Source organism: Lytechinus pictus, chromosome 19, assembly GCF_037042905.1.
Source record: "Lytechinus pictus isolate F3 Inbred chromosome 19, Lp3.0, whole genome shotgun sequence".
Lineage (NCBI taxonomy): Eukaryota > Metazoa > Echinodermata > Echinoidea > Temnopleuroida > Toxopneustidae > Lytechinus > Lytechinus pictus.
The window spans coordinates 3497501-3513233 of record NC_087263.1 but is presented as its reverse complement, the minus strand read 5'-3'; the positions used below and the strand labels follow the sequence as shown (position 1 = coordinate 3513233).

Below are 15733 nucleotides of genomic sequence, written 5' to 3'. Positions count from 1 at the left end.
TCAATCATGACATATTGCCAAATAAAAACAAGGAATGGAATGGAATTGCATTAATTATTTATTACTAATGTCTTGGTTTTATTACATAGCTTCACCAGCTTGGTCACTGCCCAACATACATGTACATTGTACATTGCAGATCAAGTACATACATGTAGCTATACATGTACATGTGTGTAATAATTCAGAAAAATGTAACTGGGTCTGAGATGAAAACTACTAGGAGAGGTCAAGATTGCATGAATTAAATATTACTAATTCCCAGGTTTTATTGCAAAGCTTCACCAACTTGATCACTGCCCAACATAATACATTGCGGATCAAGTATTTAATATAGGCCCTACAGAGGAGATAAGTGTACACATTATATGTGTGTACATGCATGTATAATTCAGTACATCATGTTAAACTGGGTCTGGGATGAAAACTACTAGGAGAGGTCAAGATTGCATGAATTATATATTACTAATTCCCGGGGTTTTTATTACATAGCTTCACCAGCTTGCCACGCTACATAAGCCATGATAGGAATAGCCTTGAGCACTGTCACTGCCCTACATGTACAGTACAGTACATTATAGATCAAGAACACATAGGCTACTCGTATTATACATAGCAGATACACTGTAGGCGTTAGACAGTATATGTGTAGGTAAAGGGTGTACATGTATGTGTTAAGCCTTTACAAACACTTCTTGATAAAATGGGTTAATCAGATACATACAATATTAGATGATATTGCTATATCTCAATAATTCATAAATTTATCGTTTTTGCTTGATGCAATTTTTTTCAGAATTTACATGAATAACAGAGTTCATATCTAAAGTAGATCAGGGCCATGTTTCACAACCTTGTTTTCAATAGCTCACTCAAGACAGCTGTTTTAATCTACTGATATCCTTGTATTTGATTCGTTGGCAGCAACTTTGTCATAATATGTGTCATTGATTACAAGTTGTGAAACCTACCTCGATTGCTTTTCAAATTCTTTTTATTTTTATTATCTTAATGGCTTCTTACAGCCATCTGTTTTAAGCTACTGATACTCTTGTATTTGATTTGTTGGCTACAAATTTGTCTTTTTAGCAATTGTTATTAATAACAAGTTATGAAACACACCTCCTTTCTAATGTTTTTTTTAAAAGCATTTTAAATTCTGAATTTTATACCAGTTCATTGATTACTTGAGTTCAATGACTGTTGTCATTCAGTTAAATACAAGTTCATAACTAACAAAGATTTGGGACAAATTTGATAATGATTCTTTTTTGTTTTGATTTTGAATATTTCATTTGGAAATATTTTCATGTAAAATTATTTTTTTTATGGGCATTCAATTCAAATGCCAGTTTTTCATGTTTTACAAAAACTCTTCCGTTATGTCCTAAATTGGATTTTGAATTATTCATCTACATGTAATTTGGTTACACTTCGTAATTCCGAAGGTTCTTTATATTCCGAAGGTTCGTAATTCCAAAACACGTAAATTGCCTATACCTCGATGTTCGTTAATCCGAAAACGTAAAAGGGTTCGTTAATCCGAACATTTGTGGCGTTATTCTGAAGGTTTGATAATCCGAAAACGAAATAAGGTTTGATGTTCCGAAGGTTCGTTAATCCGAAAACGAAATAAGGTTCGTTGTTCCGAAGGTTCGTAAGTCCGAAAACGAAATAAGGTTCGTTAATCATTTCGTTTTTGGACTAACGAACCTTCGGAACTACGAACCTCATTTCGTTTTCGGATTAACGAACCTTCGGAATTACGAACCTCACTTCGTTTTCGGACTAACGAACCTTCGGAATTACGAACCTTCGGAATAACGAACCTTCGGAAAATCCGAACCTTCAGAATAACGAACCTTCGGAATAACGAAGCTTCGGAATTACGAATGTATGCGTGTAATTTAATCTATAGGTTTTCTTGAATAGTTCACTATTTTCCCTTTATTTCAAAGTTTTGACCCAACATATTTTTCAGATTAGGCCTAGTTGAAAAGAGGTATTTTTATATTTTAGCAGAAGAAATGTTCATTTATGAAGCCGTTCCATCTATCCTGATTTCTATTCCATTTTAAATTTATTTTGTTTCAAATCAAGTTTGACCTATTTTGGTATTTCAACATAATACAAACTTGCATGAGTTGTATTGAAAATAATTTCAATCTATGGATTCAAAATGATTCAAACTGCATGTTAATTTGCCAAAGTTTTATGTTAGAAGTTCATGCATTTTTAGATATCCATGGGTGATGTTCTCATAGCATTTGATAGTTACCTCTGGTATATTAAACTTGGACCATATTTCATTATGGAGTGCCACTTGAAAACTCATTCACAAAGTACATGTTATTTTGAACCTGCACTGAAAGCGTCTTATTTTGGATGAGAATACATGTATTATCAATAAATAACTGTGCAGATTTATTGAATTTCGATTAACTTTTCACTACAATATCTTTGAACATTACTGATGTTGTGTAAGCAAAAAAAATATAAATAAATAAATCCAATCAAATTAGCTGTGAACTTGAATTTAACGAAAGATTAAATCTACGCTCAGCATTCCATAGAAAGAATGGACTAAATTTCTTGTTTCTTTCTTGTTTAGTCTGGACATGCTATAGCATCTATGAGAATATCACACCATATGTCTCTCCTAATGTATGGAATATTACTTGAAATAAATACCAGGGAAATAGTTTCTACTAACGCCCTCACCTTCATGCCATGGCATCTATTATTCCACAGGCTTTGGTTTGACTTGTGTGTGGCAGTGTATATAATTCGTTTCAAATAATATCCATAGTTTATAACAGGATATAGGGATATTAAAAGGTCCATTACGGGGAAAAAGCTAGGCCAGAAGAGAGACTCTTCAAGTAGAGTTAGGGAATATCGTGAGAAGTACGTGAAGCAGTCTACGGACAAGAAACTATCCCCAGTGATAGAGGCAACAGACGAAGAAGAGGAGACGCTTTTAGCTGTCAAGCCGCAGTGTGTATGTATCGTGGGTAACGTAGAAAGGAGTTCAGTGGGACTGTAATGTTGCTGATGTACGTAATTCTTGAGGTTTATTGTTTAATACAGAATGCAACTGTGTAATAATGAAGAATAAGGAAAATATTTCATACGGTACATGCAAGCTGAGAGTACATACTTGTAGGTGTAGCAATATGTTTGTACAATATACACAACAGGAAATGGAGTGGGTGGGACTGTGAATTTGATTTCATTACCTAAATCCTTGAATAAACTTGGATCAAGACGATAATAATATTGATATTAATAATAGGCATTTGTATAGCGCCATCTATCTAGAAACACTCTATTCCGAGGCACATTATACCCAGGCTTTGCTCAAGCTGCCTTTCAGCGCTCGTGCATTCAAGGAATTAATCCTGCCGGGTACCCATTCACCTCACCTGGGTCGAGTGCAGCACAGTGTGGATAAATTTCTTGCTGAAGGAAAACATGCCATGGCTAGTATTCGAACCCATGACCCTCTGTTTGAAAGGCAAGCATCAGAACCACGAGACCGCGACACACCCGCGATAGATTCCTACAAATAATATTAACTTATCTTCCTTGTGAGAATTATTATAATAACCATGGTACATGAAGCACAACATTAATTTTCCTTATAAACAGGATCTACATACATACATCTTTTATTCTCATCTTCTCTTCCATACTAATCACAATTCTGAAATACTTGAATTGAAAAAATTGAAAGCCTCCGTCAGATACGATGTACATGTACCTACCATACATATCCCAGAAGGTGGTTTCAGACCGCCTCGAAGTTCGTCAGTTCCAGGTATTCTCTGATCGGGAAATTTACCCCGATCAGAAAATACCAGGTATTTTGGTAATGTGAAAGCAAACTACGCGTAATTTCCCCGAAAGAAAATACCTGCTAAATAGTAGGTACTTGGCAAAATTACGAGAACTTTCGTGGGGAATTTTCCAAGGTCGCAGGTATTTTGGCGATGTGAAAGCAAATTACGGGAACTTTTAGCCCAGCGTGTTGTTGGGTGCGGCGCCGTGGGTGGCTGCTGGGCTAGTGATTTTGAATCTCGCGCCTTGCCTGCTTATCAGACCATACTGTGCATGCTCTTAACTTCAGGAACTTATCCCGAAAGGGTATGTTTCAGGGCGGTGTGAATGCAGGAATAATTAATGGGTATTTTTCAGCCTAAAAAAGTTCTCGTAATTTAACGGGGATTCTTGTGATCGAGGCGGTTTGAAACCACCTAGTGTGTATTTTTAGATATTTAGTTGAGTATAATTTGCAGACATGGAGCATTAAACATACATTTTGCAGTCTATATATTTTTCTCAATAGCTCTGGGCTATCAAATGTTTGACGACGACTTAAAAAATCTTCCACATGAATGAATGAACATGTTAATGTGGGACGGGTTACAGCTAGTCTGCACTCTCCAGGCACAGACCATTGGTTTTCGCAATTCGCATAGTGCATAATGCAGAGTCTGAACTAGTGAGACTAGATTCACATACTGTGGCTGGCTCCTATTTGACACAAATAGACTCGTTGGAGTCTAGTCTTCACTCTAGACCTGTTAATAGTTGAAGTGTTAAATACGAGTCTGTGCTTGCAGACTAGGTTACAGCATGGTAACATATAACCATATGGTACTTGTAGCCTCATTATGTATATTTCACTCCTCTTGACATGTTTCTCATTAGCGAGAAGTGAACAAAATGTAGATTAATGTTTAATTACTAAACAAAAAATGATAACCAAGCCTCATTTGACATTTAGTTTGACGTCTGGTCGAATCATAACTTTTGAAACTGAAAATAACAGTATGGTGTTTCAACATATATGCACATGCTTTATAAGCAGTACATTCTGCTTCTATTATGTGTCACTTTCATTGAAACAATGTCTGAGCAGTGAACAGACATACATCTCTCTTGCCCAGCATGAAGTTTGTACAATCTCCACTCCCTGGGGAGCACATTTCTTACAAGAGAATGAATGAAATATATTTAGAAAGAGAAAAATATACTGAAAGAAATGATACCATTGTATGTGGTGCCATTCCCAAATAAAAATTGTTTACCTTGAGCTATAAGCATTACACACTCTAAATTGGCAACACAACATCTATAAAGATCACTGTTGTTTAATCAATTTGACGAAATGAATTATTGTTGCCAATTTGATCTGCAAATTGGCAACTTATCAGTAAACTTTTTGTCAATATTTTATTTTCCATACTTTATTCAAAGTATTTATAATTAGGAAATTAATCGTTGTTGCCAATTTGTTGGCAATTTTCAGTAAATTTATCCATATGTTATTATCTATACTTTATTTATTTTAAGTATTAAAATGAGTAGGAAATTAATGGTTGTTGCCAATTTGACGAACAAAGAAGATTAATTTTGAACTTTACGTACGGGAGGGGTGGGTTAAAGATGCACTTGCACAAGTTCAGTGAACACTATTGATAAACAAGTCGGAATGTAGATCACAGTAGTATTTGATTTGTTTGTGAAAAAAAAAAGTTTTGATATGAAATTCCCTTGATATGTATCAGACAATGAAAGGGGGGTGGGTCCGGTGGGCTTCTTCAATCATGCTCTATTATCCATACAAAATACATGGTTGATTGGTATAGATTCTTAAAATGAAGCTAGCATATCTGTTATAATAAAGGCTAAATGGGATAGTTGCAAGAACTTTTTATGCAATCAATTGCAAAATAAGATGAACTCATCAACACTTCTCTTCCTCTCATTTGTTTTCTCAAGTGCATAGAGACTATTTGTTATGTGTTAATATGCCCTGTAATAGATACAAAATCTGACCATTATTATTATTGACCTGAGCCTTTAGGCGAGGGCAATATGGTCCTTTTGAGGGCAATATATTTGATGTTTCCCTGAAAGAAGGGCCAGTCAGTACATGTATTATCATTATTACCTACAGCTGTATAATGTGCAATTCAAGCTATAATTTGGAACAGTTTATATGCCTGTTTGGCTGTCACTACTTCTAATGTCGGGTTAATCACGAACTTGGCGAATTGATCCTTGCTCAGCAATTGTGATGTAAATTGTTACCGCGCAGTCACGCATAATGCATGGCACGCACATACAGTAAACGCGTAAAAACCTTGCGCTTATTAGGTCTGATCAGCTTGGAATGTGTATGAACTGGCCGCGCCGCGCATTATCTACAATGCGTTCGTTCATGAACTGATTCCAACCAGATTTCGCAAATACTGAAATTTGCGATTGTAATCGGCTCCTACTTCGCAAGCGCACATGTTTAGCAGATAAATGGCCAATATTGCCCCCTATATTTTGTACAGTATACTTATGGGCAAAGCACGGGGCGGAGGGCAACATGGCAAATGTTTACCCCGTGAGTCTCGGATTGAAAGTAGCAAGCGAAATATGACATTTATCTCCAGATACTAAAATGCTATAGGTAATAATAACATTTATCAACCCAAACTCACACAATTAAATGCTGCAGCAATATTGCAAAGAAATTCAAACAAGAGTCAGATTAGGGATATAATAGGATATGGCATGGACCATCAGTTGCATGGTCCACACTCCACAGTCTCCAAAATATAGGTTATAATTGAACCAAAACACCCAATATGAATAGATTTTCTGGTTGAGAAAGCCCTTTCATTGTACACGTCACTGGCCTTCATGTGGGTTTTCTGTAGAGTGATCTGTCAACAGAATCGCCATATTATATTCTAGATGTAAATAGCTTTTATTCTGAATTTTAAGTACTCTGACCCTTTTGTAAAGTTAAACATTAAGCTAAAGTTGAGTTGTGACTATAATAGCGCAGGAAAATGGCTCAGAATGGTGAAGAAATATTGACAATATAAAAACACACCTACATTGTAGAAAGTACTTCACATGTTTATACTAAAAAATGGAGACTACTGCACATACTACATGGAAGATGCAGTCTGAAATGTTATTTCTTGCTGAGTAAAACTTGCAACAAAAATAGTTTTTAAAAGGCGGTTAGGTCCACAACGTATATTTTAATGTTGTTTTTTTCTCAATATACTGTATATTCAGTTTTCACGAATATGTAAGGCCATTGCACAGAAATATAAAAACATTCCCTATAAAAAAATATCTTATAACGCCTCCCCCCAAAATAAAAATCTGAAGATTTTTCTTTTTCATTTTCTGTTTTATTAGCTGCAGGCATCATAATTCTAATCAAAGAAACATTTAATGGACATTGTGTGTGTGTGTGTTACAGTGTATAGGTTTGCCCCCCCCCCCCAGTTTGGAAGGGGAAGAAGGTGGTCAATTCTGACCTAAAATATCTTCTGAGATACATACATGTAGACAATTATAGAAAAAAAGTGTTACAAAGCAGTTTATTGACAGAATAATTATTTCCGCATGCATGGATTATGATCGGGATTTGTTTTCTGCTATAGCTTTCCAGTTCATCCGCTAACCTCATTTTGTTGTTGGGTGCATTGTAATAGAGCTGCAAGTAGGCAATGAGAATGTTTACGAGCAAATATTATGGAATACCGACAGTGTACTTATGCATACATTAGACAGGTGGAGCCATTGTGCAATGGCAGTGTAATGTACAATGAGAACGAACATATGGCAGAAGCAAGGAGTTACCAGGGTAGAAGGTAGTATGGAAGGAATGGTGAAGGACTGGAGGAGTGGATGGGTTGTTAACGAAGAAATGTGTGATAGGGAAAATGACGAGATAAAGAGAGCGATAACGGGAGGCATACAGAGAGGACAAAATGAACTGGCCCCTACTTGATGAGTGCTTGTATGTGGGGGGGGGGGGTGGGCGTATGAGTACTGAGGGGGGTGGAAGGGCTGATAGAGAAAAACAATATGAGTGAGGGCCTGAGGGATGGTGATATGAGTACAAGCGGGATGAAAGGAAGAGGATGCATCATCTTTTTCCTCTTTTTTTTTTGGGGGGGGGATGAGGGGATCAAATAGAAAAGATGAGTGAGGGGGTGATATGAATCAGGATACATGATGAGTATAAGGGGTTCGGGTTGGTAGAAAAATGATGCCTCATTTTTTTCGGGGGGGGGGGGATAGCACGATGTGTTAAGGGGCGTGTGGCAGTGGAGTGGCTGATTGTGAATGAACACAGGTGTGGGAAAAAGAAAGAAAGAAAGAAAGACAGAAAGAATGAAGAAAAGAGTGAATGAAGGAAAGAAAGAAATGGAGCATTATGGAGAGAAAAGTGTAGAATGATGTTACCTCTGTCAACAATTTAAATTTCCAATTACCTGTACATGTATCTTCTGATTATGGAATCCATCCAAATAACACATTCTACTATATGACTTGAGGAGAGAAAGAGACAGAAAGAACGATGCCAGCTTTCTGTCAAATGTGAAGTATAATTTCCAGGTTGACTCCTTCAAATTAAATGACACATTCTATATACTTGTGACGTGATGAATACCATTAATGTATTATTCATTGAATCATGAGTCAATCTGAGCTACAGGAGGTGAGGTGAAGAAAGGAGAGAGGGAGAGAGATTGAGGAATAACCGTGTTAAGAAACTGTACAATGTAGGGAGTGGCTTGAGACCATTACATTAAAGTACAAATATCATTCATACAGACTGTAGCTTTGTGAAATCCTTGTAAAAAGAATAAGTGGATATTTAAGTGGATTTTGGTCAAAAAATGAATTGAAAATTTAAAGGAGAATGAAACCGTTGGAATAAAAACATAATAATTTAAAGGATTAAACGAAGATCAATGAAATGTTTAGAAAACATTGAAATGAACAAGAGATTCATGCAGTTAAAAGCATAATTTTTATTCATGAGCATTTAAATTAACGTCTTCTGCTATTCTACGTATGCAAGTAGCATGTAGAATTTGTATCGGAAATTTAAACCTTGCTATTTCAAACGAAACCATCTAATTTTTTAACAAATGTAATTAATGTGATAATTCTTGCATTTCAAATAATTATCATAATATGCAGAAAGCATCTGTAAATAGATACCATAAGACCACATTGCTGATATGTTTCCCATCGTACCGCCCAGATATATGACCTTTAAGGAAGATGACCTTTACAGAAATCTTGTATGCCTGCAGTGTCGAATCGCTCTGTTGCCCATGAGGATCTAATGTTGCTATCAAATTGGCAGTCTGGTTCCGAAGAGAACGGGAATTATGCATTAAAACCCGATATATTGCCCAGCCAAGGTGGCTTTATACACTCACAATAAAGGTTAAAATGCCAACATTATTGCCAAACATAATTGTTGGTCTGCAGGCCACAAATTATGTGATGGATATATGCAGATATTAAATACATCTGTTCATATGTTGGGATATATGAAGCAGTGTTGAACATGTGGGTGTGTCTTTCACTGGTAAGAGGTGGTAATGCAGCATTTGGGTGTTGTTTTAACTTGTGCAGATGACACTGATCAGAGGAGTGGGATGGGGTGTTTCACAAACCTTATTGTAAATTTACGAATATGACTTTATGAATGCATGGAATATATTATGGCAATAAATTTAGTATCTTTATTGCATATAAATCACAAACGTTATTGTAAATTTACGAATATGACTTTATGAATGCATGGAATATGGCAACTCCACAAAATTTAGTATCTTTATTGCAATGGCAATTTCAATAGGCAAAATATTTTTGATTGGTTCTTTTTTAGCACATGGTAGGTTAACTGGTGCAAAGTCGATATGCCAAAGTTTAAAAAGATAAAATCTTTTATTACAAGAAGAATTTGTTGGAATTTTGGAAAAACTCCATTGTGCATTCATGAAGTCATACGTAACTCTTATGAACGGCTTCATGAAACACTAAATATGTAAGTGTGTATTGAGGTTTTCATTCAAATATCTGTAAAAGAAGCACTTTAATTTTTTTTGAAATATAGATTTGATTAAAACTTGCCTACATGCAGTGTCAGCACACAATGAATAAGTATGTCTTCCATTTCCTGGGAGAAGTACTCCAGCCTGTCTGGTATCATTTGCCATTTTCAGTCACTCTTTAATTGCCAATGTCATATTCATTTTACGAGTACCTACATTTAAGAAATGTTCATGTTCGTATACTATCGAATGAGAGATTCTGCAACGCCATAAAACCTGTTTTGTCATCATTGTTTCTTCTGATATCTGTAGATCCAGCCTGATGTTGATGATCTAGATAACGGAGGGGACGAGGAAGGCGATACCGACTCCGTTAAGTCTGAGATCAAGCTAGGAAAGCTACAGTTTTCGCTGGATTACGACTTCCAAGAAGGAAAGGTAGGTCTTTATTTTTATCAAGGTTATAGATTATTTCAAATTCAATGCATCTGGATAATGGGGGGGGGGGGGGGTGTATGTTAAGTCTGAGATCAAGCTAGGAAGGCTACAGTTTTCGCTGGATTACAACTTCCAAGAAGAAAATGTACATGTAGGCTTTTTTTCAAGATGGTATTAGGATTATTAAAAATTTGTCAGAGGGTAAAATACTCAAGAGGGCCGTCTGCACCATCCCGAGTTTTCAAATTAGCGCGCTATTTCTGATCCGGCAAATTATCCCGATCTGAAGAGATTATTTGCAATGGAGACGCAATTATCACGCTAGTTCATAGGATTAATCTCGAGATTGCAATCCCAAGTCAACTTGGGATTATTTGCAAAATAGCGCGCTATTTTACGAATTATTGCGCTAATTCGTAGGTGCAGACGCACTCGGGATTATTTATTCACGGTGTCAGACCATAATGCATCGATGCTTCGCTCGAGCAGGAATCGCTCTTCTTGCGATGGTGGAGACGGGGTTTCTTGAATCTCGAGATTAATCGCGAAGAGGGCCGATCGGGCTAAAATCTCGAGATTGAGCAAACACGGGATGGTGCAGCACCGCCTATTTTTGTTTCTAAACTAAGGCCAACGCACACCTTACAATTGGTCCACTATCCGATTTTTTTAACAAATCCCATTTTTCTCATTTTCTGAAAGTTTGAAAGTAAAGTATATTTTTATTTGAGGTTCTAATTCACTGAAAGAATACTAATATAACAATTTTGTATGATTGTATGCCTTTATTTTGGAGTAACGGCCAAATAAGTTCCAAATCATAGCCAATCCTACGATTGCTATGACATCATCACGACTAGATATTAGATTCGCTTTTATTCTTATAAGTTTGATAGCATAGTCACAGATTTGAATATAGGTATTCGTGCGGTGATTTAGAACATGCATAATATATTCCATGTCTCGATATTAGCATCAGCTTCTACTATGTTAAGATGAACCTCGATACCTAAATTTAGTGATGTAGACCACATCAAAACACAGCACATTCAGCTCACTGCATGTATTTAGGATGTCTGTAGCATGTCTCGCTACCTTAAAAGCAAAAGGAACATGTTTCACCTTGTGTAAGCTATAAATTAACAACATTTGTACCATGGGCTGCATGAAGAAGTTAGCCATATTAGCATATAAGGTACATATAGCTTTGAAAACAATTGTTCGTTCTCTCTCTACACATGTTTGGGAAAGAATTACTTTTTGTTTAGATATTTTGAAAAGCATGCTCTGTTCTACCTGATTATTATGATGTGAAATATGCTATTTACTTATTTTTTCTCTCTCTCCTTATGGCTAACTGTTGTTGTAATGCAAGCATTTGAGTTGCCAGTGCTTGGAGACATAACGGTGTATTACAAAGCAATGTATAAAAAACAAATCATTGTTGTTATCATTTGATCAGAAAATTTCAGTGTGAGGAATATCTTACTTACTTATTTACTTTATATTTTCTATTTGTATTTTCTCTCCTGGGCCCGTTGCATAAAAGTTACTATTATGGTAACTTTGCCATGTAATGTTAACTAGCATGGTAACGATGATCATCAGCCAATCACAATCAATAATTCCATGCAAGTTACCATTGGATGGCAACGTTAACATAATGGTAACTTTTATGCAACAGGGCCCAGATCAGATTTATGGTGGTGTCATGCAAGCTTCTGAGCTCTGATGCTTGGAGACCTTAAAGTATATAAATACAGACTATTTTCATAATCATTTGACCAGCAAATTTCTGCCATTTGGGGGGGGGGCATAAGAAAATGTAGTGTTTGAGGAATAATTACTTTATATTCATTAACTTTATACTTTCTGTCATTCATTTCTCTCTTGATCAGCTAAATGTTGGAGTCATGCAAGCGTCCGAGCTCCCTGGGATGGACTTCTCGGGGACATCGGATCCCTACGTCAAGGTTTACCTCTTGCCGGATAAGAAAAAGAAGTATGAAACCAAAGTCCACAGAAAGACCCTCAATCCTGTCTTCAATGAGACCTTCACATTCAAGGTTTGTACAGTGACACCTTTGGTGTTTTCAGGTGTGGTGTTGATGGCTGGTGTTGGGTGTTTGGCCAAGTTTTGCTCCAGCCACAACACTACACTTGAAACTTGGTTAGTGCTCGGATTCCTTATTTGGTGATTTCATGTTCAGTGTTTACAGCTGGTGTTGAGTTTATTTTTACACCAGCCATTGCACCAAACTTCAAATTTAATTGGTGCTAGTGTTCCTTATTAGGGGATTTCAAATTCAGTGTTGACAGCCGATGATGGTGCCAGTCCAAGTTTTGCACAAGTCACAGCACTGAACACGAAATTCGGTTGGTGCTAGTATTCCTTATTAGGGGACTTCAAGTTCAGTGTTGACAGCTGATGATGGTGTCAGGCTAATTTTTACACCAGCCACAACACCGAACTTGAAATGAGGCTGGTGCTAATACTTGCATCACCTTGGCTCCAGAACACAAATGTTGCAAACAATTGCTAACTAGTAATGTCCAATCAAGTTCATTTTTCTATGTGTATTTTGTTCACAACACCGTCCATGAACCAATCAGAATTTTTCTTTCATATCTTATTGCAAACCAAGAGAGTTATAAATCAGTCAGTATTGACAGTCAGTGGTAAATACTAAATGGTTACAATTGGATGACAGAAAGAAATGGAGATCCCTGTAGGTACCTCGATGTTCAGGGTTCAGCTGATTATTTTGATCTATCGAATCTGGGCCCCGTCTTACAAAGAGTTACGATCGATCCGATCAATCACAGCTATGGACGGCCAGCAACGTCAACCCCTAAAAATGCAAATTTGTTTACAATATTTTCTGGATATGATGTACATTCATACATTTATCGTTCTCTTGAAGATCCAGTGTGATTCTCTTTGTTTTAAGGAGATTGTGCGAATTCCCTGTAGAAAAAATTATGACACTGATGGATTTCCATAGAGTTACGATTGATGGGATCAATCGTAACTCTTTGTAAGACGGGGCATAGCTCACATTTCTTTGCTGGATTCTGCAAATTTTGGCCAAGGGAGGATTGAGATGATGCATTTATCAGACTATGATGGTGAAGAGAAGAAAATATGCGAAACTCTATGATATGGATAGTCTGAAGTACATGTAGCAGTTTTAATAATTGAATCACGATATCTTCACACATCGGTTCATATAGAATTACATAAAACTGCTATAGATTTTCCATGTGACGCGTCACTGTTGGAGAAACGTGACTGCAGCATTCCATTGTATTGGAAGCTGGGAAAGTCAGTCATTTTTAGTATTAGGCCCCATTGATTATTAATGTAAGGATCTAGTATATATATATATATATATGCATTCCAATAGACATTTTCTATTGTAGAAGTCAATCAGCTTCCATTTCACACATTTCCTATTCATTCCCTCTCCCTGCCTATTACTGACCAATACCGACCAATACTGACCAGTACTGACCAATACCGCATAGTATGCTATGCTCTTTTATATAGTGTCATTCATGCTTGAGTGCCCCTTCTTTACAAAGTTTCATTGAGGAGGGATTTGGGAGGCCTGTAAAATATATATCAACAGCTTTGGAAATAGCTATTGAACCATAACCAATGAGAGTTTCATGGGAAAGCGTAGTAATGATTATTTCCCAAACTGTATAGAGTAATGTTATTACATCCATGATATGTATGCCTTAAAATGTTTATCTCTACATTGCGTGATATGGGGGTAATTGCATAAAATAAGCATAAAATAACTAACCCATTTGTATGTTTCATCCCCATTTTTCCCATTCTTACTTTACTTCATCGTTTGAGAGCCTCACAAGTTTCCGTAAGAACTCAAGAACAGAGACAACAAAATATCAGGAAGGTCTTTAAGGGGTCAGGACGTATTGTACATGTATTTTATGGAATCTCCCAATGGCAATCATGTACATCATTGCATAACAAAGAATGCTCTGTCAGGATTACGGGAGATAAACCCATAGGCCCGTATTCTGAAGTCAGGTTTAACTTAAACTCAGGATTAAAGTTGTGGTTTAAGTATGGAGAGCCAATTGGAGCATAAATCCCTAACAGTAAACATTCAGTTTTTTGAACTCATATGACACCCAAATTGTTCATAATTGTCTGGGAATGATAACTGAAGTATTTTCTTCATTATGAAAGCAAAAGGAAACAAAATATTACACATAAGAAACATAAAATATAAACTTAATTTTTGATTTCTTGGCTTCCCATAATTTTAGTACAGAGTTAGACCGTGGTCTAAGTTAAACCTGACTTCAGAATACGGGCCATACGCTTTTCAGAAAGTGATTAACTAGTGCATTTGAATTTGTTTTTAAACAGGTTCCCTACAGTGCAGTTTCAAGTAATGGGGCGTTGCAAGAAACTTGGATCAATTGCAAGTCTATTTTTGTTCTTGAAATCAAGCATATGCCGTGCAATTAATTGCAAATTTGCGATTGAAACAAGCATGAAACAAGAAGTGTAATCTGATTTTCTATAGTTAAAAGTGATCAATCAATCGTAAAATTGCCACAGAATAATTGCGATTGATTGCAAATATTTTCATGCAACACCTCCTAAGACTCTAGTGTTCACCATCTAAGATGTTAGCCAAAAATCCCTCTTCATTTTCACTGGAGATTCTTTTAGATATTCATGAAATTTGAACTCCATAAAGTGATTATACTCATAAATGCATTTAAATTTGTCTTCATACAGGTGCCATATAGTGAAGTTTCGAGTAAGACGCTTGTGTTTGCCATCTACGATTTTGACCGGTTCTCTCGTCATGACATCATCGGGGAGGTCAAGGTCAAACTGAGTCAGGTTGACCTGGGAAGTGTTGTTGAAGAATGGCGTGATCTACAGAGCGCTGAGGTTCCAGGAGGAGAGGTAAGTATCGTCGGCTCCCCGCAAGAAGGAATTTATGGTTATTTTAATGAGTAGTTTTGTTTCTTTCAATTCTTGAAAGATTGCATCGTAGGGTATCTTTTGATGCAGAAATTATTTCCAAATTTCAAGCAAAACTCAATTATCAGCAAATTAAAAAGGGCATTATTAGAAAAATAATTGTAAAAATTACCCTAAGTCCTTTCTTGCAGGAAGCGACCCATATAACTAAATCTGCCTACCGTAAACAGGCATGATTTTCTATGTCAAATATCCGCAGATCAAAAAGTATTGAAGAAAGGTGAATTACAGGGTTTTTTCTGTGACTGCAATTTTATTCAGGGAGTGGCACAGCCAGGGATTACGAGGGCCTGATTTAGACGTAATAAAATGTTGAAAACACTAGGAAATTAACAATTTTTTTGGGGTGCTTTTCGATGATCTCAATGGAGCTCAGGAA

At 36.4% G+C, this 15733-nt stretch overlaps 1 protein-coding gene across 1 annotated transcript in view; it reads left to right on the top strand.

Annotated features, from left to right (window-relative positions):
- Positions 1 to 8381: 8381 nt before the first annotated feature.
- Positions 8382 to 15733, top strand: part of LOC129283012 (synaptotagmin-1-like) — a 16239-nt gene continuing 8887 nt past the window's right edge. Inside the window, exons 1-3 of the mRNA XM_054918853.2 lie at positions 8382 to 10319; positions 12218 to 12385; positions 15103 to 15276. Of these exons, the coding sequence (XP_054774828.1) occupies positions 12233 to 12385; positions 15103 to 15276 (327 nt within the window). The 5' untranslated portion in view covers positions 8382 to 10319; positions 12218 to 12232. The remainder of the gene's footprint in view (positions 10320 to 12217; positions 12386 to 15102; positions 15277 to 15733) is intronic.